This window comes from Arachis duranensis, chromosome 5 (genome assembly GCF_000817695.3).
Source record: "Arachis duranensis cultivar V14167 chromosome 5, aradu.V14167.gnm2.J7QH, whole genome shotgun sequence".
Taxonomy (NCBI): domain Eukaryota; kingdom Viridiplantae; phylum Streptophyta; class Magnoliopsida; order Fabales; family Fabaceae; genus Arachis; species Arachis duranensis.
In genome coordinates, this window is record NC_029776.3 from 3,264,524 (window position 1) to 3,288,994 (window position 24,471).

The following is a 24,471-nucleotide window of genomic DNA, read 5'->3' on the forward strand; positions in this document are numbered from 1 at the left end:
CGCCGCGACTTCCCCCTTTTTTATTTTTAATAGGTCTTGGGGGTGGCAGCCTTTCAGTGTTGCAAATTTCTCTGTATACATCCACTATGGAAACTTTTAGAGGAGTGTAAGAGTGGTACTTCCTTGGTCTGTCGAGACTGAGTTCTTCCTTCTTCTTGGCCTCCCTCTCCCTCTTTTTTATTGAGGGAGGGTGCCCAGGTCGCCAACTCAGGTCTCTCAGCTTAGCATTTTCCTCCATGTTGATGTACTTTTCAACTCTTTCCTGCACATCACTCAAGGAGATCTTCCATGTTGATGTACTTTTCGGCCCTTTCTTGTACATCACTTAGAGAAACGGGATGTCTTTTAGATATGGACTGTGAGAAGGGGCCTTCTCTAAGTCCATTGACTAACCCCATTATTACTGCCTCTGTGGGCAGGTCTTGGATCTCTAAACATGCCTTATTGAACCTTTCCATATAGGCTCGTAAAGACTCTCCGACCTCCTGTTTTATTCCCAGGAGGCTCGGGGCATGTTTAACCTTGTCTTTTTGGATGGAGAACCTCATCAAGAATTTCCTTGAGAGGTCTTCAAAACTAGTGATGGATCTTGGGGGGAGGCTATCGAACCACTTCATTGCTGCTTTTGATAAAGTGGTCGGGAAAGCCTTGCATCTCGTAGCGTCGGAGGCATCGGCTAGATACATCCAACTTTTAAAGTTGCTGAGATGGTGCTTGGGATCTGTAGTTCCATCATAGAGGTCCATATCAGGGCTTTTGAAGTTCCCTGGAACTTTTGCTCTCATTATGTCCTCGCTGAAGGGATCTTCTCCGCCCGGGAGTCGATCTTCCCCTTCATCGCGGGAGTTCTTGAGGGAGGATTCTAGCTGCAAGAGTTTTCTTTCAAACTCTTTTCGCCGTTCCATCTCCTCTTTGAGGTACCTTTCGGTTTCCTTTTGCCTCTCCCGCTCTTGTTCCAATTGCTCCAGGCGGATATGAACCAATCCCATCAGTTCAGTTATGTGAGGCGGTGCGCCTTTTTCTGATTCACGCCCATCTGAGGAATTTACCTTCGGATTCTTTACTCCAGAGGTGCCCTCTCTGTGTTGATCATCGTCTTCATTGCCATTGCCCATGTCTAGATTCTCTTGTTCAGAATCTGTATCCACATGGCCTTCTTCGTGGGATCTATCCGCCATCGTTTGAGTGATCTCTCGGGTCCCCGGCAACGGCGCCAATGTTACGGTGGGTAACCGGAGATTAATAACGCGGATGGCGTTAGGCGGCCCAAGTGTGTGATGGAGGAGGACTCCGGGTAGGTCCGCGACTCGGGAGGCTCCGTCCGACTTGACGCAGCTCGGGAGGCTCCGTCCGACTTGTGCTCGCGTGTGAATGGGGGGTGGTACCTGCAAAGATACTCCGATGCCTAAGTTAGCAAGGGTATAAGCAGGTCTAGAGAGTATTGGGCTTAGAGATACCTGAAGGGGTGTCAGGGTATTTATGGAGGCGAGCCAATAACCACCGTTGGTGTAGTGCCATATCTTTAGGGTGGTAACCGTCCCTATTATCTTGGAGAGGTTGAGATATGGCTTTATGAGGCGGTTAGAGAGATTTTAGGGGCGGTTACTCATTTGAATGAGTGCTTATCTGCCAGCTAATCTCGCATCCGACCTCTTCTGACCAAGTCGTGATTGACACCGACTTCTTATGTGAAGGTCGGCACTTAGCTAGGCTCTAATCCCTTAGATTAGGCCTTTTAGTTGGACCTGGGCCTTTGCATTGGGTATGAAATCATTTAGTAAGTTTGAACAGGTAAAACAAGAAATTATTAAATAATTGTCAAATAAAACTAATGTTAGTTTTAATGATACAGAATTTTTGAAAAAAATTATAAAATGATTTTATACAAATGAAAAGAAGTTTAAAGTTTGAATTTTGTTTTGATTTTTTTATACATTTTTTAAATAATTATCTAGATATTTCAATAAAAACTCAAATTAAATTAAATGCACAAGTTATTTTTCACTTATATGATATTTTTTGTCATATTCTTAAATAATTTAGGAGCTTATATGTTATTTCCATCCTTTAAGATTATTTTTGTAAATCTTATAAAACTATCGAATACCATTTAATAGTTATTTAAAAAATAGTGATCAAATAAAAAAATTATTACTAGATATGTACGTAGCATAATAAAAGCTATCATTCATAATGAGAATTAGTGTATATTTTTATGTTTATAAATTAAGAAAGTGTATAATGGAAAAAATAAATTAAGTGTTATTTGCTTAACTTGGCGCCCAGAAGCAAAAGGGAAACACCCATTTCGCGCCTTATTCAAATGAATATCTCACGTTCCAGTTTCCACAATCACAATGAATGTGAATAAAAAATATAAAAAAAATGATTTTGCCTCCAATAATTAGAGAGTAAATAAAATAAGAGAGAGAGAAAATAAAATAAAAAAAAGTCAAAGAAAGAGAAGGAGAGTGGCGATTAAAGTGATGAGATTTTGCCCTAACTACACTCTCCAAAATCTCATTTCTAAGGTCCGCAATCACGTCGCCGCTCTTCGCCGGGCCTCCACCACCACTGCCAACGCCGCAGCATACTCTGCCTCCACCATGAGCACCCTCAAAACCAAGCTCTGCATCATAGGAAGCGGTCCTGCCGCCCACACTGCCGCCGTCTACGCTGCCCGCGCCGAGCTCAAGCCAATCCTCTTCGAAGGATGGATGGCCAACGACATCGCCCCCGGAGGCCAGCTAACCACGACAACCGATGTCGAGAACTTCCCCGGCTTCCCCGACGGCATCCTCGGCGGTGAGCTCATGGAACGCTGCCGCAAGCAGTCGGAGCGATTCGGCACCGAGATCTTCACGGAGACCGTCACGAAGGTAGATTTCTCGAAGCGTCCTTTTAGCGTTTTCACTGATTCCAAAACCGTCGTGGCCGATTCCGTCATCGTGGCCACCGGCGCCGTCGCCAAGCGCCTCCCCTTCGAGGGCTCCGGTGAAGGCCCCAACGGTTTCTGGAACCGCGGGATCTCCGCGTGCGCTGTGTGCGATGGCGCCGCCCCGATCTTCCGTAACAAGCCGCTCGCCGTTATCGGAGGCGGCGATTCCGCCATGGAGGAAGCGACATTCCTCACGAAGTACGGTTCCGAGGTTTACATCATCCACCGTAGGGATACGTTTAGGGCTTCGAAGATTATGCAGAGCAAGGCCTTGAACAACAAGAAGATCAAGGTGCTTTGGAACTCGGTGGTGGAGAAGGCTTACGGTGACGAAGGGAACAAGAAGCTTGGGGGTTTGAAGGTGAAGAACGTGGTGACTGGGGAGGTTTCTGATTTGAGCGTGAATGGGTTGTTTTTTGCGATTGGGCACGAGCCTGCGACTAAGTTTCTTGGTGGACAGCTTGACCTTGATGCTGATGGCTACATTGTGACGAAGCCCGGGACGACGAAAACCAGTGTTGAGGGTGTTTTTGCTGCCGGCGATGTTCAGGACAAGAAGTATAGGCAAGCTATTACTGCTGCTGGCTCTGGTAATTTTCTCTTACTGGTTCACTGTGTCTTCGTTTTGGTTATTTTAAATTGGTTTCTGTGATGGTAGTGACTACCGGTTCATCTGAGGTATCGTGTCCTATGTTCATGTGTGTAAGTTTAGGTGTCTGCACCAAACGTGAGTTCATCAATTGCTAACAATGTCCATTCCAACATGTTCAGTTCAAAAGATCACTGGTTTCGACCCCAATACACAAGGCCATCTGAAATTTGAAAAGGAAAATAACACATAAAATTTGAGTTTGTTTTAAAGTTGGGAACAATTTTTTATGCTTAAGAAAGGGAATGAAGAGCGGATGGGCTTATATGTTTGTTCCTAGCAGTGTTTTAACCTTGGTTTGTCTCATGTGTCCCTGGAAGTGTATGTAGTGCATATCTCTAGTATACAACAACTAGATCTTGCCTTTTGTCGTTAGGCATAGTTGCCTCCGAAAACTGATTGAAATCTTAGAAGAAATTATTTAAAGGGATTTAAATATATAATGGATTAAATACATATGTGATCTATTATAGGGCTCTATGTTTTGGTTTGAATTGTGTAGTTGACTCTACCTAGTGAGAAAATGCTTAGTAGTTGTTTTATTCCTCCGGAGTTTGGCAAACTGGAAATGAAGCATTGCAAGCACATGAAAGAAAATGTCTATTGGAATCCTGTTAGTTGAATAGTATCCAAGATTGCAAGGTTTTTTAATAAATGAGAATATTGTAGCAAACTAACAAAAATGTTCCAATTAACCACTGGTTCTATTAGAACTCATTAAGTAAATTCAACCTCTCTTGTTCTGTCTTTGGTTAGCCATTCACTTGAAACTGAATGTTCAATTGCTTCTTGTAGTTATTCTGAATTTTGAATAGTTTTCAAGATTCTCTGTTTTGGAGTATCTAATAAATCATTTAATGATATGAATGTCTAGTTTTACTGTAGTCTGTAGCTTACTAGTGGTAGCTTGTATTCTTTTTGTTTTTTTCTTGTTCATAATGATAATCTGATAATAGTGTTGGTTTCATTTGTTTCTGTTTCTTCTATTTTAGAGGTCTGACCTTAGCACAAAAGGTTTAATTGAACTAAAGTTCACTTGATCAAGATGATGTTCTATCAAACCTTTTATTTTGTGTATAACAAGTCAATCATGCACCAGTTATTGCATGAGCATGCTTATGAAATTTGAATGAGAACACCTTGATACATGCATAATAGATGCCAGTAAATTTCATCTGTTAATTCTTAGTTTTGTTGAGATCACAAGCATGCTAAACTTAAGCAACAATAGTTGTCTAAACTTGTCTTATATTTATCATTTTACATTCTGCATGCTTTATAGGTCCTTAAAACTTTATCCGCTTTCTTGTTTATCATTTTTTTGTCTTGGTTGTAGCTACTATCTTTAATCTTGTTAATTTGTTATGTGAAATGTGAAAACAATCTTACTGTTTACATCACATTTGATGACAGTTATACCGTTTCAACATTGGCAATGTCATTAATGTCTACATGTGCACTATATCGTAGTTTAACTGTAGATGTGGACAATTTAGAACTATTTATTCTGTTATTGAGTTGACAATTAGCATTGGTGCCGGCACACATATAATACTCATTCATTTAAAGAGCTCAAGTTGTATGGATTAGAGATTGCCAATTTGCCTCGTTTTGTTGTGTGGATGCATTGTTTGGACCTGATGTATGACCTTGTTGTAAAGAGTTATTCTTGGTTTGGCACTGCCTACTCTAAGCCCTTGATTCAATATTAAAACATGTGAAAGGCTGTTGGTCCACATTAAAAAATGCACCAAGCACCAAAATGAAATGGTGTGCCCAAAGAGATGATATGTTAAGCTGTGCCTACCCAAGATATTTAAGCTTTGGAGGAGAAATTGATTGTGCTGCCTTGTCTTTGGCTTTGATGTTTATTATTTACCACTGAACTTGAAATTTTAGCAATAAATGCATTCATAATAATGAATAAGTCATGATACATGTGCAGGGTGTATGGCAGCCTTGGATGCAGAACACTATCTGCAAGAGATTGGTTCACAACAGGATAAGAGCGATTGACTAGCTAAAGCAAGAGGCTTAATTAGAAGCAAGGTTTAATTTGTGGGTGAAAATGAGGAAAGCTCATAATATATGCTGCTATGATTCTTATATTTAAGTTGGTATTCAATTATACACAATTTGATTAGAGATAGATTTGCATTGTTTTCGAAAAAGCAATGAAGGTCATTCACATACAGGGTTATTTATGGGTGGTATTCTATCTGTTTAGTTATTGTGATAATGCAGAGATATTAGGTTGCACCTTGTATTGAAGTATTTAACCCAGTAACATGCCAGAAACGATCAGGTCAAATTTGAGTAAATTATTGTGGGCTACACTTGCTAGGTCTGTTTTGAATTTATTATATTATCCGTAGGAGTTTCCCATCATGTTACAAGCTGGATACATCAAATTATCAATCAATTATGAATTATAATGTCATCCACCTAAAAGTGTCTGGCCCTTTTTTGACTTGGGCGAGTTTATGTTATGTTTCCTGTTCCGGGAATTCCGAAATTATATATATTGGTAGAAAACTATCCTAGGTGGTCCTTGTACTGTTTTCTTGCTAACGGCCAATACCTGGCTAGTGCCTAGTGCTGCTACAAGGAAAATGCTGCTATTCTGATGCTCTAGCTTTGAACCTTAATTTTTATTGGCAATTGATGTGCTCATGTGCAGCTATAGAATTAATCTTCTACTACTACTATAAAAGGGTTTAGGCACTTTAATGTCCTTTACTCACATTCTATTTTCCTATTTTATCTTTATCACTCTTTTTACCACACGTGCTCAACTTGTTCACCAATAACTACACAAAATCACTATATGACATGTGCTATAACTGCCATTATTATTTTACAGTTACTCAAAAAAAATGCCACCAATTTTCAAAATGCAACTTCACACGTCGATGCTATTGGAAAAGAATGGTTTTACGTGAAGGTGAAGCCTGAAAGGTGTATTTTTATTGCACAAATATGTGTACATGAAGCGTCAATTGTTTTTGGTTTCATGTTAAAATGATTGTTATTAACCATCAAAACCTGAATATTCGTTGTTACCAAAATTATTGTAGCAATCGAAAATAATCTGCCTTTCAGAACCATCTAAAGAGAGAAACAGAACAATGCACACTCCGAAGACGAATTCATAGTAAAAGGAACATTGATTTTTTATCATCGCAAGTACATGGTTTGTATCCTCAATTTATGCAGATAAGCACCCTAGTACTTCAATTAAATGAGAGTGCAACATTTATTAAAGTAGGTTCACTTTGGGAGCACAACAGTATTTAAAAATTTAATTTATTGTCTACATTATTACATTTCCCATACAATGTACTAATTCAACCATTATCTTATTTTATTTTACAACCATTTCATTACAATACATGTGGATGAGAAAAGTGAGAATTCAAAGGTGTTACGCTTCCTAGGACTTTTTTTTTTTTTAGTATTTCTACATGAATTGTCTACATTGCGAACCAATGAACCAAGCACAAAATTTACTAATTATAAATAAATTGCCCATAATAACCAACAAGCCGTCTTAGCTCAGCGGTAGAGCGCGTGGTTTTTAACCACGTGGTCGTGGGTTCGATCCCCACAGACGGCGTTTTTCATATTTTTCTCCGGCATTTCAAACTAATAGAGTCATTAGAGTCATTAGCTATGACGTGACCTTAATTGTATTGTGTCACCACTTTTTCTTGATTAATAAATTTCAATTTCTTAATTTTATTTGATCATGTATTACTTTGAAATTAAATATCAATTATTTTCCTTATATTTGGACACTATCAAGATTGGCCATCACCGATAAAAATTGTGAAAAATAATACTATTAGAAATAGAATTATTTATGCGTTTATGTTTAACAATTTAGTCTTTAAAAAAATTAATTTATAAACATAATATTAGAATTTTTATAAAAACAAAATCTAAAGTTGGAGACTCAAGCTCTTACGACAAACATTACTACATCACAATTCTTATACTGATCTCAAACTTGTAATCAATGAAACAAACAAAACAATGGTAGATCAAACCATGATTGTTACGTTTCTTACTTCATTTTCCCTAATTCCTAATCATGGTTCTGTTCAAGAAACATACTTTTTATGCCAAAAAGGCAAATCATAATTGATAAAACCTTCACGTGATATGATGTTGATACATGTGCCAATTCTGACCTCTAGATCTCTAATTCTCTACCATGCTCTCAGAATAGCCACAATATATCAAATCATATTGAAATTTAATTATTTAAATTAATTTAAGATATTGTAACATTCTCCTAAAACTAAAAAGTAGTCAACGGGTCAAACTTTTGTTCGGCGGCCCAATAGAGGGATTGGATCGTAATTACGACTAAATGCTAGTTTGAGACTTCTCCAACTTAACAAAAAAAACTTGTACACAACTAAGAATTAGAACCACCACATTTATTTAATCGAGTAAATGAGTTGAATATTAATAAAAACGAATTTTAAAGGGCATTATTAGATTTTTTTTTGGGAGGGGGGAGAGGTAAAAAAGTGTAAAATTTTCTTAGGAGTTAAGAGTTAAGACCTTACTTTATTAATTAAACAGATAATAAGCTAACTTGCAAAAATGATCAAGGAGCATGCATAACTTAATTGAATGTCATATATTTATTAAATCATCCGCCACTTGGGATGTTTATCTTCTCCCTAAATTTACAAACTAACATAATGGGGGGAGATTACAAGCACAAGAGACAAACATTAATAAATAGCATTAGATGACGGACACTAATGACACACAACACAGATCATTATAATTTAAAAAAAGATAAAAAGAAAAAAGAATAAAACTAAATTTGATTCTCAAGTCTTTTATGTACAAACTTTAGAAAAGGAAAAATGTTCATGACACTCATCACATTCACATGGACTTGAGATATATAAGTAATTCTAATTTGCAGGCTGTCTTCACTGTTTGTTTCTTCCTAACAAAAACACACACACATGCCTCCCTGGGGTCCCATTTTTTGTTTGTTTTTTTTATTACTCTACAAAAGATGCCATTGCCAACCATGGACTTGTTATTCTCACACCCCCACCACTTTTACAAAATTGTCTCTGTGATTTGTGATCCTCACTCACACATGTACTGGTTTGGCATATCTTTCTTTTTCTTAATATTTTTAAGGATAGAGCTTAAATTTTATCTTGAATATTGTAAGCATAATTCAAATTCAATTGAGTTTTTAACTTTGAAAAATTTTAATTTAATCTCTAATACTACACTTCATGATTTAATCTAATCTCTTATTGAGATCACAGTAGGACTAAATTAAATCACAAAATATAGTATCAACAATTGAATAGCACTTACAACTTCACAGACAAAATTAAACCTTCATCTTTTTTTTTTTTTACATTATTAATTGATTGATGATACAAGTTTTTTAATTTAACTAAATGTTACACTCCCATTTTTTTATGATTAAATTGAGAAGGCATGGTGAAGTGAGCTAGTTAGGCTTATGAGACCATCTTGGAAACATCCCTGCTAGATCTGTTGTATTTCATGTGACTCTTGACCAGTTGACCAGCTGCAATTGCAGACATGAGAGAGAGCTCACCTGCTAGAACTGCACCTGCTACTATTGTGGCCAATTGTTTTGCGTTTCCACCTGGACTCTCTTTGCATGCACCCTTCACTCCAAGTAGGCTAAGGCATGCTGATTGAGATGACAGTTGTGTTCCCCCTCCAACTGTTCCCACCTGCACCATTTATTCTCTTAATTTTTAAATAATAAAAAAATTCAAACATGTTTAATATCTTAAAAAGGTTAAAAATAAAGTAAGCGTTTATTCTAGTCATTCAAATTATGACTATGATTTAATTGGTATTTAAGAATAAAAAAACTAAACAAAGAATATGTATTCAACAAAAATTAAGAAGATAATTAGAAAGATGATTGAGGATAATGAATCAGTCCTCTAAAGATAATTATATACGAAATTAAATTACATGAGAAAAGATCATATCATTAACATCTCCATCATCAACAGATCAGAAAATTGATATGAGAAGCAACATTTAGGTAGTTGGAAATTGAAATAGTGGTTGTAACTAAGAATTGGGACAGGCCAAAAGACTTGTTGATATTTAAGAAGGAGTTTATTTAATATGCTAATTTATTAGTATGCTTGACTTCATTTAGCCTCATCCAAAATCACTTAATTTGATAAGTATAGGTCTGAACTTAAAGTTGGTGTTATGTCATTTACACTTATGGTTGATTAAGATTTTAGTTGATATAGTCTTATCATAAAGTACATAGTTTCATAAACATAAACTTTCTCCGTTTCGGTTAAGAAATTTTAATTTAATAACTACATCCAACCACATCATATAGAAAGAAACTACATGATAACATGAGATGGAGTTCAAAAGAGAGTAATTAGTTTATACTTTATTGTTTATATTCCAAATCCCTTTTTTTCACTCCTTTACAAAATTATCGATCAGAACAACAAAGTTTTTATTTTAAGTTATTTACCTGTATTCCACTCCAATCTAAACTATATTAATCCAAACACCGGTTTGGTTTGAGTTCATTCCTTAGGAAAAGGACTGCCTGGGACACTAATTTGTTCTGCGTACATGTGACGAAGAAACATGTTTTGTAAAGTGAGAAGTATTGTCTGTACCCAACTATCAAGAAGTGTCTTGTATGTTTCTTACACGTTTTATTATCAAAGAAAATAAATAACAATACATAATAATATTAAGAATTTTTTTTATGGTAATACCACATGGCCAAGTTATTTTCATAATCATGTGTAACTAAATTGGTCTAATAATGTATTTGTACAATAAAAATCAGTTGAAGAAGAAAGAAAGACATAAAAATAAGAAAAACAATTAGTTAAACTTAGTTCCAAACACAATTTATTGAAAATGTAAACTTTCTTTTTAATTCAAACCTGACGTATTATCGCAAAGTTTGGAAAATACAACTTAAATCCATAATTTTGAGATCACAGAGAGACAATAAAACTGTTATTTTAGAATTCTTAGTCTCAAATATTATTTAAACAATGAATATTACTACTTCTATTTTGATAATATTACTTTTTTTTATAAATCTTTTTATATAATAAAAAAATTATATATAAAATGGTATTAAAAAAAATAAGAGTAAAATTATATCTTTTCTATTAATTATACCAAGGTAAAAGTTTATGAGATAAATAGTGCAAGCACAGAATCTCTTATTTGATGATATCATGTGTCTATGAGGGACAAGTGTGGACCAACCACTTTCCTGTTACCTTGAACACGTGCCGTTGCCAAACACTGTACAAAACGACATATCTAGACTCTACTACTTACTTGGTCAGTCCCCACACCCTCACATCTACCACAACCCAAATCAAGAATGAAGAATCTACCATATACATGCTGTAAGGTTTTGTTAGGTGTTACATATTCTTTGATCTTTATGGATGACATATATTTCTTTTGACTTGTAGATTTAGATTATTAAAAAGATAACTAATTTGTCTAGACAGAAATGCCATATCATGTAATGTGGTATTATATTAGGGTGGTGATTTTAGTATGATTATATAACACTGAATATGATATTTTAAAAAGTATTGTTATACCGAAAGTAATATTTTTGAAAAAGTGTTGCTAAAAAAACTGTTACCAAAATATATAAAAAAAAATAAGACTTTAGTTTTAACAATATTTGTATAATCACTGGAATATAGACATATTAGAATTCACCGTTATATTATACCAAAGACTTATTAGTTAGATTAATAAACTAAGATTTGGGGGAAAAAACTCAAGATAAAAAAATCTTGATTTAACTCTTAACCAATTTGAAATAGGTTACAAGATATGGCGTTATTAAATGAATACTACAAATATTTCTACAATTAGAAGCAACATCCAAGATAAGAAGGAGTTAAATTAAGAACCAACAAAGAGAGTAAGAGCAATAATGAAAATGTTACCTCAATAGAAGGCATGGTGACAGAGATATGAAGGTCCTTGCCATTGTTGACGGCCTCCATCATGGTGATGCAATGAGAGCTCTCTACATTCTGAGCAGGGTCCTGCCCAGTGGCCAAGTACACGGCGGATACAATATTGCTCGCATGAGCATTGAATCCGCCGAGAGCACCGGCCACCGCGGATCCGGTGAGGTTCTTCAGCATGTTCAGCTCAACCAAAGACTCTACGTTTGTCTTGAGCACTTTCTTCACCACCTCCTCCTTGATTATCGCCTCACACACCACTGATTTACCCCTCCCTTCGATCCAGTTAACTCCGGCAGCTTTTTTGTCCGAACAATAATTTCCTAACCAACACACAAATATACCGAAACTCTTTTTAGTTATAACTAAAATATTAACGCTTTATTACGATAAGCAGTTTAGTCAAATATATGAAATTATCTAAATATAAAAATTCACCTGAAATTCCAATGACTTCCATGTCTGAGAAATCAGTTTGGAGAAAATCAAGAACATTTTGGACACCTTTGGAGACCATGTTCATGCCCATGGCGTCACCGGTGCTGCAACTGAATCTAATGTACAAATTCTTCCCTGCAAGGGCAGGCTTGATCTTCTGTAACCTTGCAAACCTGCTTGACCTGCACGTGTGTTATACGTTAAGCGAGTATGCAGAAACAAACAACGACAATTCCAATTAATCAACCAAAAAAAATGAAGACATGAAAAACATGCCAGCCTTAATCAGCTCCTAGTAAAACTCGAAAAAACAGGGGACAAATTCCACCAACACACGTCACAAAAGAAAGCCAAGAAAAAATTCAAACTTGTCACGATATTCACTTACCCAAAAGAGCAAAGAACCAATAACATTACAAAAAATCAAAACTTGTGTTGAAGGTGTGAGTGAAAAAAAAGAACTAAAATTATGGAAAATGAAAATTACTTGTTGAAAACGACAGCGAGGGAATCGAAGTTGATTGGGTCTTCAAGGTAGGACTTGAGTTGTGCGGCTCTGACGGCGGTGGCGAACCTGACGACGGGAGCCCTGGTCATGCCATCACGGAGGACGACGGAGGAGGCGCCGCCGGAGACAGATATGGCCTTGCAACCCCTGTTTGTGCTTGCAACCAAACAGCCCTCGGTGGTGGCCATTGGCACCGTGTGCTCAACCCCATCGAGCAACAATGGACCCGCAACACCCACCGGAATCTGAACAAACCCTATCGGCATCTCGCAGCACTGTCCCAAGATCGAATCATAATCGAAACCTTCCACCGGAAGACCCTCCAGGGACCTTCCGGTGACTCTCTCCACCGCCGCGCGCCGTATCACCGCCGCACGCCGGCAGTCACCGAGTCTGGACTCCAGAGAGTACGACGGAACCTCGCCGGACACCACCTGCTGTACGAGCTCCTCGTCGTCGGAAGAGAGAGGAGGAATCTGAGGCGGAACGTGAAGTGGAAGCTGAGGTTTCTGCGATGGCGGAGCAGGAGAAATAGCGGCGACGGCGGAGCAGTCGATTATTCCGGCGGGGCAGGGACCGGGGTTTCTTGCGTCGTCTTTAATGATTTCTTCTTCTTCTGCTTCGTCATCGGAGGAAGGTCGTGAGGAAGCTGCAATAATGGGTTGGACAAGGCCAATGCCGAAGAATCCAAGGAGGTAGATGAGGGAAGCGATTAAGGAGAGGAAAGCTGCCATCTCCGAGAGCGTGACCACGTGGAGAGGGGTCGAGTTTCGGATCTTCTCGCGCCACCGGTGGAGGAGGAAGTATGCCACCGAGAAGAACACCCCGAAGAAGACGCCGTTTGTTACGTACAGAGGAACCACCGTGGACACCAGCTGAGGTGCTGGGGGAGGTGGCGGGGTGTTCTTCTTTTTCAAAGGTTCGCCGGCGGGGGCCGAAGAGTGGTGTCGCCGGCGAACGTCCATTTTATTATTTTTTTCTTTTTTCTTTTTTTGGTATTGAGAGAGAGAATGAAAATGAGAAGAGAAAAAATTTGAGAGAGAAAAATGAGAATGGAATGAGGAGGTTTAGAAGGTTTTATAGAAAGAAGGAGAGATTGTAAAAAAATGGCGAGTGGGAACACAACACAACAGAGATTGGCGCGCGGGACAAACGGGGAGAGAGAGATTCAGAGAAAGAGAGAGAGATTAATGTTAATCAATGTGAGGGATTCTATTATTTACTTAAACTAGACAAAAAAAATTAGTAATCACATTTGTTATTTATAAAAAAATATGCATTTAAAATCATTTAATGAAACATGTATTTATATATGTAGGTATTAAATTTAGAAATATTATAGTGAAAATTTAAAAATAAATAATAAATATTTTAGAATAATTTTTAATAAATTAATATTTTGTTTTAAATTGTTTGATAATTATCTTTCTTTCTCTTTCTTCTTTTATTATTTTATAGAGATTAATTTTGATATACTGACAGTATAAAATAAAGTATTATTTTTGTCTCTAACGTTTGGGTAAGTCCCAAAGTTATCTCTAACGTTTCAATCGTCCTAAGTCCCCAACGTTTCAAAATTGACTCAATGTTGTCTTGCCGTTAGGGATACGTTAATAGAATTGACGGCGGGACAAAATTAAGACTATTTTGAAACGTTAGGGACTTAAATATGACGAAAACGTTGGGGACAAAAATGATATATAAAAGAAATTCGCAAGTTTATTTCAATGTATCATTTTTGTCCCCAACGTTTTCGTCCTATTTAAGGACCTTTGTCCCGCCGTAAATTATGTTAACGGATCCCTAATGGCAGGACAACATTGAATCAATTTTGAAATGTTATGGACTTAAATAGGACAATTGAAACGTTAAGGACAACTTGAAAACTTATCCCAAACCTTGAAGATAAAAACGATATTTTACTCTTTATATAATTATATAATTATATTTGTCTTCTTGAATGACCATATATGTTATCAATAAAAATAGTAGTTAATCTTTAGGTTTAATTATAGTCTCTATAATTTAACTAAATTTTTTATTAGATTTTTATGTTTTTTTTTTCAATTGGATTTTTATATCTTATAACTAAGTCTCTATTGTGATAAAAATATTAAAATTAACGAAATATTCTATTAAATAAAATGAAATATTCAATCAAGTGTAAAGCATATTCATTTTTTTAATGAAATATTCTATTCATTTTAATGATTTTGTTACAGTAGAGACTTAATTACAAAATTTGATATGATATAAAAATTCAATTAAAAAAAATATAAGGACCTAATTAAAAATTCGATAAAATGATAAAAATTGACAAAATAATTAAACTTATTTTTTTATGTGTCATTATGTGATTAAATATAAGTATAAAACTATTTTACATATATTATTTAATAACATATGTTAAATATATTTTTTAAAAAAATTATAAAAATTATTATAAAAATAACATTTTTTAAGTTTTCAATATATTGAATATCTTAAAAACGTTAAAAAAAATTATTATTATAATTGTAAAATATGTCCTTAAAACACACCTTAGTTAAATCTTTTTATATTTATTTTATAATTTTTTTTAAATATGAATCTTTTTAATATCTGTGTGTAAAAGTTAGAGTTAATGTTAGTAATGTTTATTTGTCTGGTCAGTTGGCGTTGCCGGGGTCTGTATTTTCCCCACGCGTACGGCGTGCACTCACTTCTTCTCACCTCTTTTTTTTTTTTATCATCTTATTTAAAAAATGGTATATTGTTATTTTTAAGTTTAATATTAATACTATTTGTATAATTTTTTAAATTGTTCTCTATTTTTATTATTTTATTTTTAAATTTAATAAAAAAATTTAAAATATTATTAAATTTTATTTTATTTTAATTTTATCTCAAAAATTTTTAATTTCATCAAATATATTTTTAATAACTAAATTTTTAAACATTTTAAGACCAATCCAACAAAAATACATAAAAATTATTTTGATTTGTTTGTATTGAAGGTTGTTCTTATGAAATTATTGTTAAATTAGTCCTAAATTTTTTGAAAAATTAGTGGCCAAGAGTATATTTGATACAAATAAAAAAAATTTAGAATAAAATTAAAACAAAATAAAATTTTAAAATACTTTTTAAACTTTTACCAAATTTTAAAAATAAAAAATATATTCTAATCTAAATTTTAATATAAAAGTATCAATTATCATTGACTCTACTCACAAACAAATATATAACACTAGCATTAATATATGATTTTAAAATTTTTATTATTTTTCAGTGTAAAGAAATAGGTGTGTGCTCGTTTTTGTTTTACTAATATAACTTTCTTAATTTTAGCTATTACCAACTCTTATTTAGTCCTACGACGCAAATCAAACACCTATTTTTGTAGCAACCTTTGATATATATTTATAGGTTCCTCGGTTTGATGGTAAAATCAAGTTTGATTTCTGAGTGTTTTAAGGGTTATTTTTTGGTTTATTAAAAAATTGATGAGGATTTAATTAGTTGCATTGAGATTTAATTGGAGAGTTTTGTAAAAAGATTTTCAAGAGTTTGATTAGTAAATTTGTTAATATTTGTTGAAGATTAATGTACCGACAGCCTTAACATCGATAATTTATCTCCATAATTAAAAATTAATTTTAATTGTTTAATATTTGGAGACATAAAAACACTTAAAATATATTTTTTTTAAAGACGTTTATATGTGTCATCATATTATTGGATATTTTTATTAAACCGGTTAATAATTTATTTTTAATAAACCAGAACAAAATGAATTTATTATAGCAATAATAATAAATCTAATTGTCCGCATTATAATTATTAGACGCGATTTGATCTGATTGATTTACACAATTTAAATCGAACCATGTTTACATTTTTGATAAAAAAACAAATATATTTATAATTTAAAAAAAATGATTCAGTTGGTTATATAGTAGATCTGATAACAATTAAATTTATTGTTATTATTATTAAAAAATTGATTTTATTTTAATTTTTTAAAAAAGTAAAAAATAACTAATTCATTAATACGCTCAATAATAATGTAATACATAAATATTTTTACAAAAAAATATTTTATGGGTCTTTACGAGAATATTCTCCTCAATATTTACCTAAAGCATTGTTAATTTATGTTACGTGTCCATCAATGCCAATATAGTGTCAACGTTTGGCGAACCTCAAAATAAAATTTATTTTAGCGACTAATTTTATGCTACTAATTTTTTTACTTCGAACAAACTGTCAGTAAAATAAAAATCTACGCCAATGATCAGAGGTAGAGTTAGACATCTATTAATGGGGGCAAATTTTTTTTTAAAGCCAAAAAATTGATGATTGATAATTTTAGAAAATATTTTTAAATATTTTAAATTATTTTATAACAACAAAAGTGATATTTGTTATTGATTACATTTTAAATTATTTTGATGCATGTCATGAATATTATTCTTATCATGCGTTGAAAAATGTTTATATGAAAGATGGTATATTGCTCAAATTTACACTTTTTTATTTTTGATATTGGGTTAGTGGTGGTGTATAACCGCACTATGGGAATGCAGGATGCTTGACGGGAGTGTGGCACCCAAAAATCGCTGGTCCGATTTCATGGCTCCCAAAATTTTTTTCCATCTTGCCAAGAAATCGCTGAGTCCGATTTCCTTGTGCAAAAGAAAAATCTGAAGTTAAGCATAAAATTGGTGGGTCCGATTTCCATGCATTGCCCTCCATGAACCACAAATCGGACGGTCCGATTTGTGTCCCTTTTCAGCTGCAATAAATCGGACCGTCCGATTACTTCTTTTCACCTGAACACCGTCACACCGATGTAAAACTCCCCATAGTTCCATAACCCAGCATTACACCACAGTTGGTGTCATATAAAAAAAAATTAGCCTCAAATTTAATATAAGCGCTTTATGTATATCATTATACCCATCATTTTTTGACTTTAGAATCTTATATTTGTTTAATAAATATAAGGATAAGGTTGCTTTAAGAAAATATATATAGATAAATTTAATGTGTATAAGATTACATCTAAAACTATTATTAAATATATGGATAAACTATAAAAAATATATTCGAATTATTTTGTCATTAAATAAAATATTTTTAAATTTTATTATGAACAAAAATATCTTTAAATTATTTAAAAACATAATAAAAATATACAACTATGAATAAAGACGTTCTATATTTACTGAAAAAAACGAGACGGTAAATAGAGCTTTTTATATAACAAATGAAATTCTAACAAGTTATTAAGTCCCATTTTAGTTTCTGAAATTGGCAAGTTGCATCGATTTAGTTTCTTACTTTCTAATTATTACAGTTTGGTCTTCTAGATTTAAAAAAGCACATCAATGTAATCTTTTGTGTATTTTCCGTTATCGAAACTCAGTGTCATTAGTGACGTGGCTCAACTCTTATCATGTTGGACATATTAAAACGACGTCGTACACGTTTTGGCCCTAAAAGACATCGTTTGAAGATTTCAACATGTAAACCCCGCTAAAACCGGTAAATAATTAGTTAATAAATTGAATTTTTAGTAGGAAAACTAAAAATACAAAACTAATATCAAAATATGATAGAGCTCGTTGAAACGAGAATTTTGACACAAATTTCAAAAAAGTTGACACAAAATTAGATCAAACGGACCGAACCGGACCCAAAATGGGCCCAAGGCCCAACCCAACTCAGCATAAAACACTTAAAAGAACCCCCTCTCTCCTCTATAAATCATCAAACACGCTGGATGCAGCCATGGGATGGGAGAAGAATAAGCAAACCCTAACATCATCTTCAAACCTTGATAACTTTTTATCCGGAACTCTGATTGATAAGCCGTTTGCGGCCACGCGTCGGACTCGTCGAGCTCTTCAATTCTATCTAAATAAAATAGGGTCTACTAAACTTGATTTTTTGTGGGTATTGCTCAAGGATCAGTGGGTAAAGGTAGTGTGTATGTGAATGTTGATGCTTGTTGAAGTTTGTTGGTGATTTTGGAAGCTTGGAAGTGGAGTTGTGAAGCTGAAAATCTGAGCTTGGTAGTGTTGGAGCCCCAAGGGCTTAAAAAAAAGTGAAATTAAAAGTGTTCCAGGTTGAGCGGGAAATCGGCCAAGGTATGGTTTAGGTTTCACGCATTTAACATTTAAGGTTTTGTGAAAACTTAGGTTACAGAACAATAGGTTAAGTTGAAAAGGTTAGATGCATTAAATGATTAGCCTTATGGTGATATTGAATAGATTTATGACTGAGTTTGAATTAGGATTTATGAGCATGAGTAGTTGAAGTTATTGAATATGTGTTATTGAAATTGAGCTTGTGCTGGAATTTATGAGCATGATTTATTGGTACTGTTGAATATGTTCTTGATGAGTTCACTCCCTCAAGGGGAATTCGTCAAGGAGATCCGCTATCCCCTTATATCTTTGTTCTCTGTATGGAGCGCTTGTCCCAACTCATTAGTGCTGCTGTTGAACATGGGTATTGGAAGCCGATCAAGCTCAGTAGAGAGGGGCCCAACTTGTCCCACCTATGTTTTGCTGATGATCTGATTTTATTTGCTGAGGCTGATATGGATCAAGCGCGAGTCATTGACAGAGTTCTTGAAGCATTCTGTAACAGCTCTGGGCAAAAAGTGAGCAACGACAAGACTCGGGTCTTTTTCTCAAAAAATGTGGGAAACACAGTTAGAAGTGAGATTAGTGAAGCCTTGAAATTCTCCAGGACTGACGATCTCGGTAAATACCTTGGGGTGCCTCTCATTCACTCTAAAGTAACCAAGGAGACTTTCAACAACATCATCAACAAGCTAAATATGAGATTGAATAGTTGGAAAGCATCTTCCCTCTCTTTGGCTGGAAGAACCACTTTGGTGAGATCTGTCCTTTCTTCTATTCCTAGTTATACTATGCAAACTGCAATTTTACCTTCATCTACTTGTAATTTGATTGATCGTAAATGCAGGGATTTTCTTTGGGGAGACACTGAACAATCAAAAAAAATTCATCTGTTAAGTTGGAAGAAAATTAGCAAGTCTAAAGGTTCAGGGGGTCTTGGTATTCGGCACGCAAAAAACCTTAATCATGCCTTTATGATGAAGGTTGGATGGGGGCTGGTGGAAAAAAAAGACAATCATGTTCTAGAATTCAGTGAAGTGTTCCAAATCTACGAGCTCTATCTAACCCATTTATTTATTTATTTTTATTTAAATTTAATTTTCTTTGTTAGGAGTGTTGTCATAAAGAATTTCGAAACATGATTACAACGGCATATTCCGATTGGGACATGCGAGTATGTGACAAATATTCATATTCAAATCCATAAAAAACCCAACGGCTCATTTTCCGAAACATAATCCCTTTTATAATTTTTTGGGGTTAGCTTTTCTGTCTTTGAATTTTGTGACATGCTTTTCTTTTTTCTTTATCTTTCTGTCAATCCTTTCAACCGAGCGTTAAAAAATTGTATTGGAATTTGTAGAAGAGTTGTAACGAGGCAATTAATTAGTCAAATATTGTGAATTGATTTGAAAAGGAAAATGATTGAATTAGCCAAATGCATCAGTTAAGAAAATTGTGATGGCCATTAAAGCCCGTGCGGCTGAGACTCTCAATGCTACAAGAAGAGAAATTGTGCCGAAAAGACCGAATCCCATTGCCAATGGCTTGATTAAATGGCATCCTCCTCCTGAAAATGTCACTAAAATTAATGTAGATGGTTCCTTCTTCTCCCGAAACAACAATGCAGCCTGCGGTGGAATTTTTAGGGATCATTTGGGTAGATTTATCAAAGGCTTCTCTTCGAATTTGGGAAATTGTTCGATCACTCATGCTGAGTTATGGGGCATCATTAAAGGGATACAAATTGCAATCGCCAATGACCTCCATGATATTATTATTGAAACTGATTCCCAGGTAGCTTTCAATTTCGTTAAAGATGGTGTTCCTTCTTTACACCCTTGTGCGCCTCTAATAGAAGACATAAGAATTCTTGCCAATCGCATCCAGCACATCAACTGGTCTCACACACTTCGTGAAGCAAATTCTCCAGCTGATCTCCTAGCAAAAAAGGGACAAGAGCTCCCTTTTGGCTTGCATATCTATGATGCCCCTCCCTTAGATATTTGTTATGCTTTGAGTTTGGATTGTTTTGGAACTTTTAGGCTTAGAGGGTCTTAGTTGTTTTTTCTCTTCTGCTTTTCCTTTGGGGTTTTTGACCCCCGTTTGTCCACCAAAAAAAAAAATATGTGTTCTTAAATTTATTAATGATGGGTTGATGATGAGGTTGATATATGTTAATGGAATTTGGTGGTTATGGCTTATTTAATTGGTTGAAGTTGATTTATGATTGGTTATGAATGAATGAAGGGAACTGGTTAATGAATTTTTGAAATGGAAGATTATGGTTGAAAGGGGTGGATTGTTGAATAATACATGAGTTTTAGGAATTGAGGTGGATATTAAAGTGTTAGAAGATAGTATTTGATTTTATAAGATGAAGGAAGAGAGTAAATGTAAGAAATTGAGACTTGATGATATTAATTAGTCAAGAATAATAAAAATGTATGATCAATGAGTTGAGTGAAATGGAGAATGACGAGACTGAGACATGAATTAGTATTGAGACTGAAAATGATAAATTGTAAGACATGATTGAATAACCTGAGATTGGGGTGTTGTCTTCTCCATGTCAGTCGAAATTTTTCCGTGGTATTTATTGAGAAAGTACAGTAATATTGCGAGTATATCGGAGTTGTATATGTACGCTAATGATTGAACATTATTGAGCTTGGGGTACTATCTTCCCCATGTCAGCTTGGGATATTCCTTTCCCATGTCAGCTTGGGGTGTTGTCTTTTCTCCCCATGTCAGCTTGGAATTCGTCCCATGGATATTATTGAGCTTGGGGCGTTCTTTTTCCCATGTCAGCTTGGGGGTCCTCCCCATGGTGTATTTTGAGCTTGAGAACATGTCGGGATGGCTATGTAACCGACAGTTGATATCAACAACCATAGGACAGGCATGCATCATGCACATTTGTTTGTTTTGATTGCTATGTATTATCTGAGATTGCCTAACTAAATATATATCCTGCTACTTGCTATATTTGCTACTTGCTCTATCTGTTTCTTCTTGTGTGTGAATTTGTCTGGTTGCTTGTCTCTGCATGATTTATGGATGACAGAGGAGCGGAGGAAGGGTAAAATGGGTTGGCGTTGTGAGTAAGTATAGGAGTGTTTTAGATTACCTACCTCTTTTTATAGCTTCTGCTTAGAAATTAAGGTTTATAACTGTATGTTGGAGTTCTAGGATTGCCTTTGGCATTCCCAAGACCTTATATATTACATGCGTGGCACCTTTATCATGCCGAGAACCTCCGATTCTCACTCCATACTGTGTTGTTGTTTCAGATGCAGGTCGAGTGGCTCCTCAATAGGCGTCTAAAAGTTTTGCGGCGAAGTGGTTTACTTTTGGGTCTTCTTTTGTTATTTTGATGTATATATATGTATAGTTTCTCCTCTTGTATGTAAGAATACTTTGTTTATGTACCTCTTAGAGGTTTTATGGAGAACTAGGGTTTTGAACATGTTCTTTTGGGTTATTATTATTATTATTATTATTATTATTATTATTATATATACATACATATATATATATATACTTTATTCTTTTGCTCATCTTCATCATGTTCCTATTAGGTTTCTTAGCACGCAAGTAATCTTTTCCTGAGCGTTGCGTTTTTTATTTTGCGATATTGTTTTACCCGTTTTTCAAGGCTCTAGTTAAGTATCTTTTTTTTTATTATTATTATTATATATATTTTTTTATTTTTAGAGGTCGTAATATTTTACTATCTCAGTCTTATAACTTAAGCATAAAATTAAGTATGGTAAGGTATTACACAACAAAACTAAAATATTACATCCTTCTCTTTTGATCACTTTGTTTTCTCCTTCTTCATTGAGCTTCAAAAAAAAAATAAATAAATAAATAGCTCTTTCATGAGTTAAAAACTTTGAAGGTTGCTGAAAGAAAAAATGTTTATAGTCACCTCTTGAATTTTACAAAGTGTGTATCAGCCTTATAAAGGTTAAAAAAAATTTAAGATTTTAAGATTTTGTGTTTGAAAATATTTTTGTCAATAATAAAATCTGAAAGCATTTTTATCAACATCAAAATAATTTAAATGTATTTTTGATTATTTATCTCTAATTATGATTTGTTATTATTTTAAAAATTTAATTAAACATAAATAAATTCTAAAATTATCTTTTTAAAAAAGGAGACGAAAATATAAAATTAAGGTGAGGCCAAAATATAAATAAATAAAACTTTGTTAACTTTGGCCTGTTTGACTTGTGAGTTAATTAATGCTTGATTTCTAGGTTAGTTTATTGGGTTCACAAGAAATTTAGTTGGAATTTTGTTTGAAATTTGACTTGAAAGATATTTGAGAAATGCGTGCAGTTGGTGTATAAACATAGGAATGAGTTTATTTTTGAAGACACTTGTTATCTTGTGTTTTAAGAGTAAATGTTAATAATACCGTGAAAACTCAGGTAAAGTATTGATAATTAAGAGTTGTTAGATAAAAATTTAGTTAAATTATTTAAATTATTTAACGATTTTAAACTATCAACTTTACGTAAAATTGACTGCACCTAAATTTTCACATAATAATATTATAAAAAAATTCTAAGGACATAGGTTAACATATATTATAAAAAAATATTTTATAAAAGTTATTGTAAAAATTATTATTTTTTATATATTTTTAATGTACTAAATACATAAAAAACATTAAAAATTTTCTATTATTATATTTTAAAATGCGCTCTTAGAACACAAATAATTAAATCCATAGTTAAATTTGTTTTGTAATTACTATTCTAACGAGTCATACATATTTAATACGAGTGTTAAAATGTTGGAAAAGAGTACATGTATCAAAATTGTAAAAATATTGGTGAATTGAATCTGTACGAGTGTTGTCAAAATGTTGTAAATGTGTATCAAAATTGTAAAAATGTGATGAATTGAATCTGAATATTCTCACCAAAGAGTCAAAGACTAAGTATGGTCTTCCACTTTCGGCCCCCATAATCAATATGGTGGATGGTCGAATTGATTGAAATAATATAATGATATGTGAAGAGGTTTTATTGTTTATTCTCTTTATTAACAATTTATTTTGAATTTATTTTTTATAAAAACTAGTCAGTTCATTTAAGGAAAAAGTGCTTATTTATTATTTCGTTCGTTCATTCATTAATTCTCAATTAATATATTTTCAGTTTTTTAAATAAATAATTATATTATATGTATAAAAAATTTAATTATCATGTGTATAAAAATACGTATTTATTTAGAACAAATTGATCTTTTAATTTATGTCTAAATCATTCATGTTAATTATTAAAAAAACATATCTAAATTCATGAATGTATAGTAATCCTCCATAATAACTTGTAATTATTTCATTTTAACTTATAGTATGTAGTACGTATTTTTATATTTTTCTCAACCAAAATCTTTGATATTTCTGGTGGGAGTTGAGTAATAATTCACATAATGAGAATGGTTACAACTGAAAAAGGGGTTTTAATATATTAAGTGTCGAAATCTTATAATTATTATTTATGAACTTTGTTAGGTAGATAATAATTTTTGTGAATAATATAAATAATAGGTTCTAAAATTAGCCCAATAAAATAAAAATATACTACATCCTCAAATTATTCACTTAAATCTTAACTTTTCTATTATTTATAGAATTAACAATTAATTTGGTATCCAAAAGATTTAAACACTCACAAAAAAATTTTAAGAAAATATTATCGACAAAACAATCTCTAAATATTTTAAAATGTGAAAAAAATAATTAATAAATATAA

The 24,471-nt window shown here is 33.6% G+C and overlaps 2 protein-coding genes and 1 non-coding gene across 3 annotated transcripts; 2 read left to right on the forward strand and 1 right to left on the reverse strand.

Moving 5' to 3' along the window:
• Positions 1-2,428: 2,428 nt before the first annotated feature.
• Positions 2,429-5,930, forward strand: LOC107487383 (thioredoxin reductase NTRB). The gene is made up of 2 exons (XM_016108002.3): positions 2,429-3,528; positions 5,533-5,930. The coding sequence occupies exons 1-2, from the start codon at positions 2,487-2,489 to the stop codon at positions 5,601-5,603; spliced, it is 1,113 nt and encodes a 370-aa protein (XP_015963488.1). The 5' UTR covers positions 2,429-2,486; the 3' UTR covers positions 5,604-5,930.
• Positions 5,931-7,131: 1,201 nt separating this feature from the next.
• Positions 7,132-7,203, forward strand: TRNAK-UUU (transfer RNA lysine (anticodon UUU)). The gene has a single exon. It is a non-coding gene; the product is annotated as a tRNA-Lys (tRNA).
• A 1,020-nt stretch (positions 7,204-8,223) lies between these two features.
• LOC107487384 (3-hydroxy-3-methylglutaryl-coenzyme A reductase 1) lies at positions 8,224-13,740 on the reverse strand. The gene is made up of 4 exons (XM_016108003.3): positions 12,540-13,740; positions 12,053-12,234; positions 11,591-11,937; positions 8,224-9,340 (listed from the first exon to the last, which is right to left on the reverse strand). The coding sequence occupies exons 1-4, from the start codon at positions 13,523-13,525 to the stop codon at positions 9,098-9,100; spliced, it is 1,758 nt and encodes a 585-aa protein (XP_015963489.1). The 5' UTR covers positions 13,526-13,740; the 3' UTR covers positions 8,224-9,097.
• Positions 13,741-24,471: the final 10,731 nt, after the last annotated feature.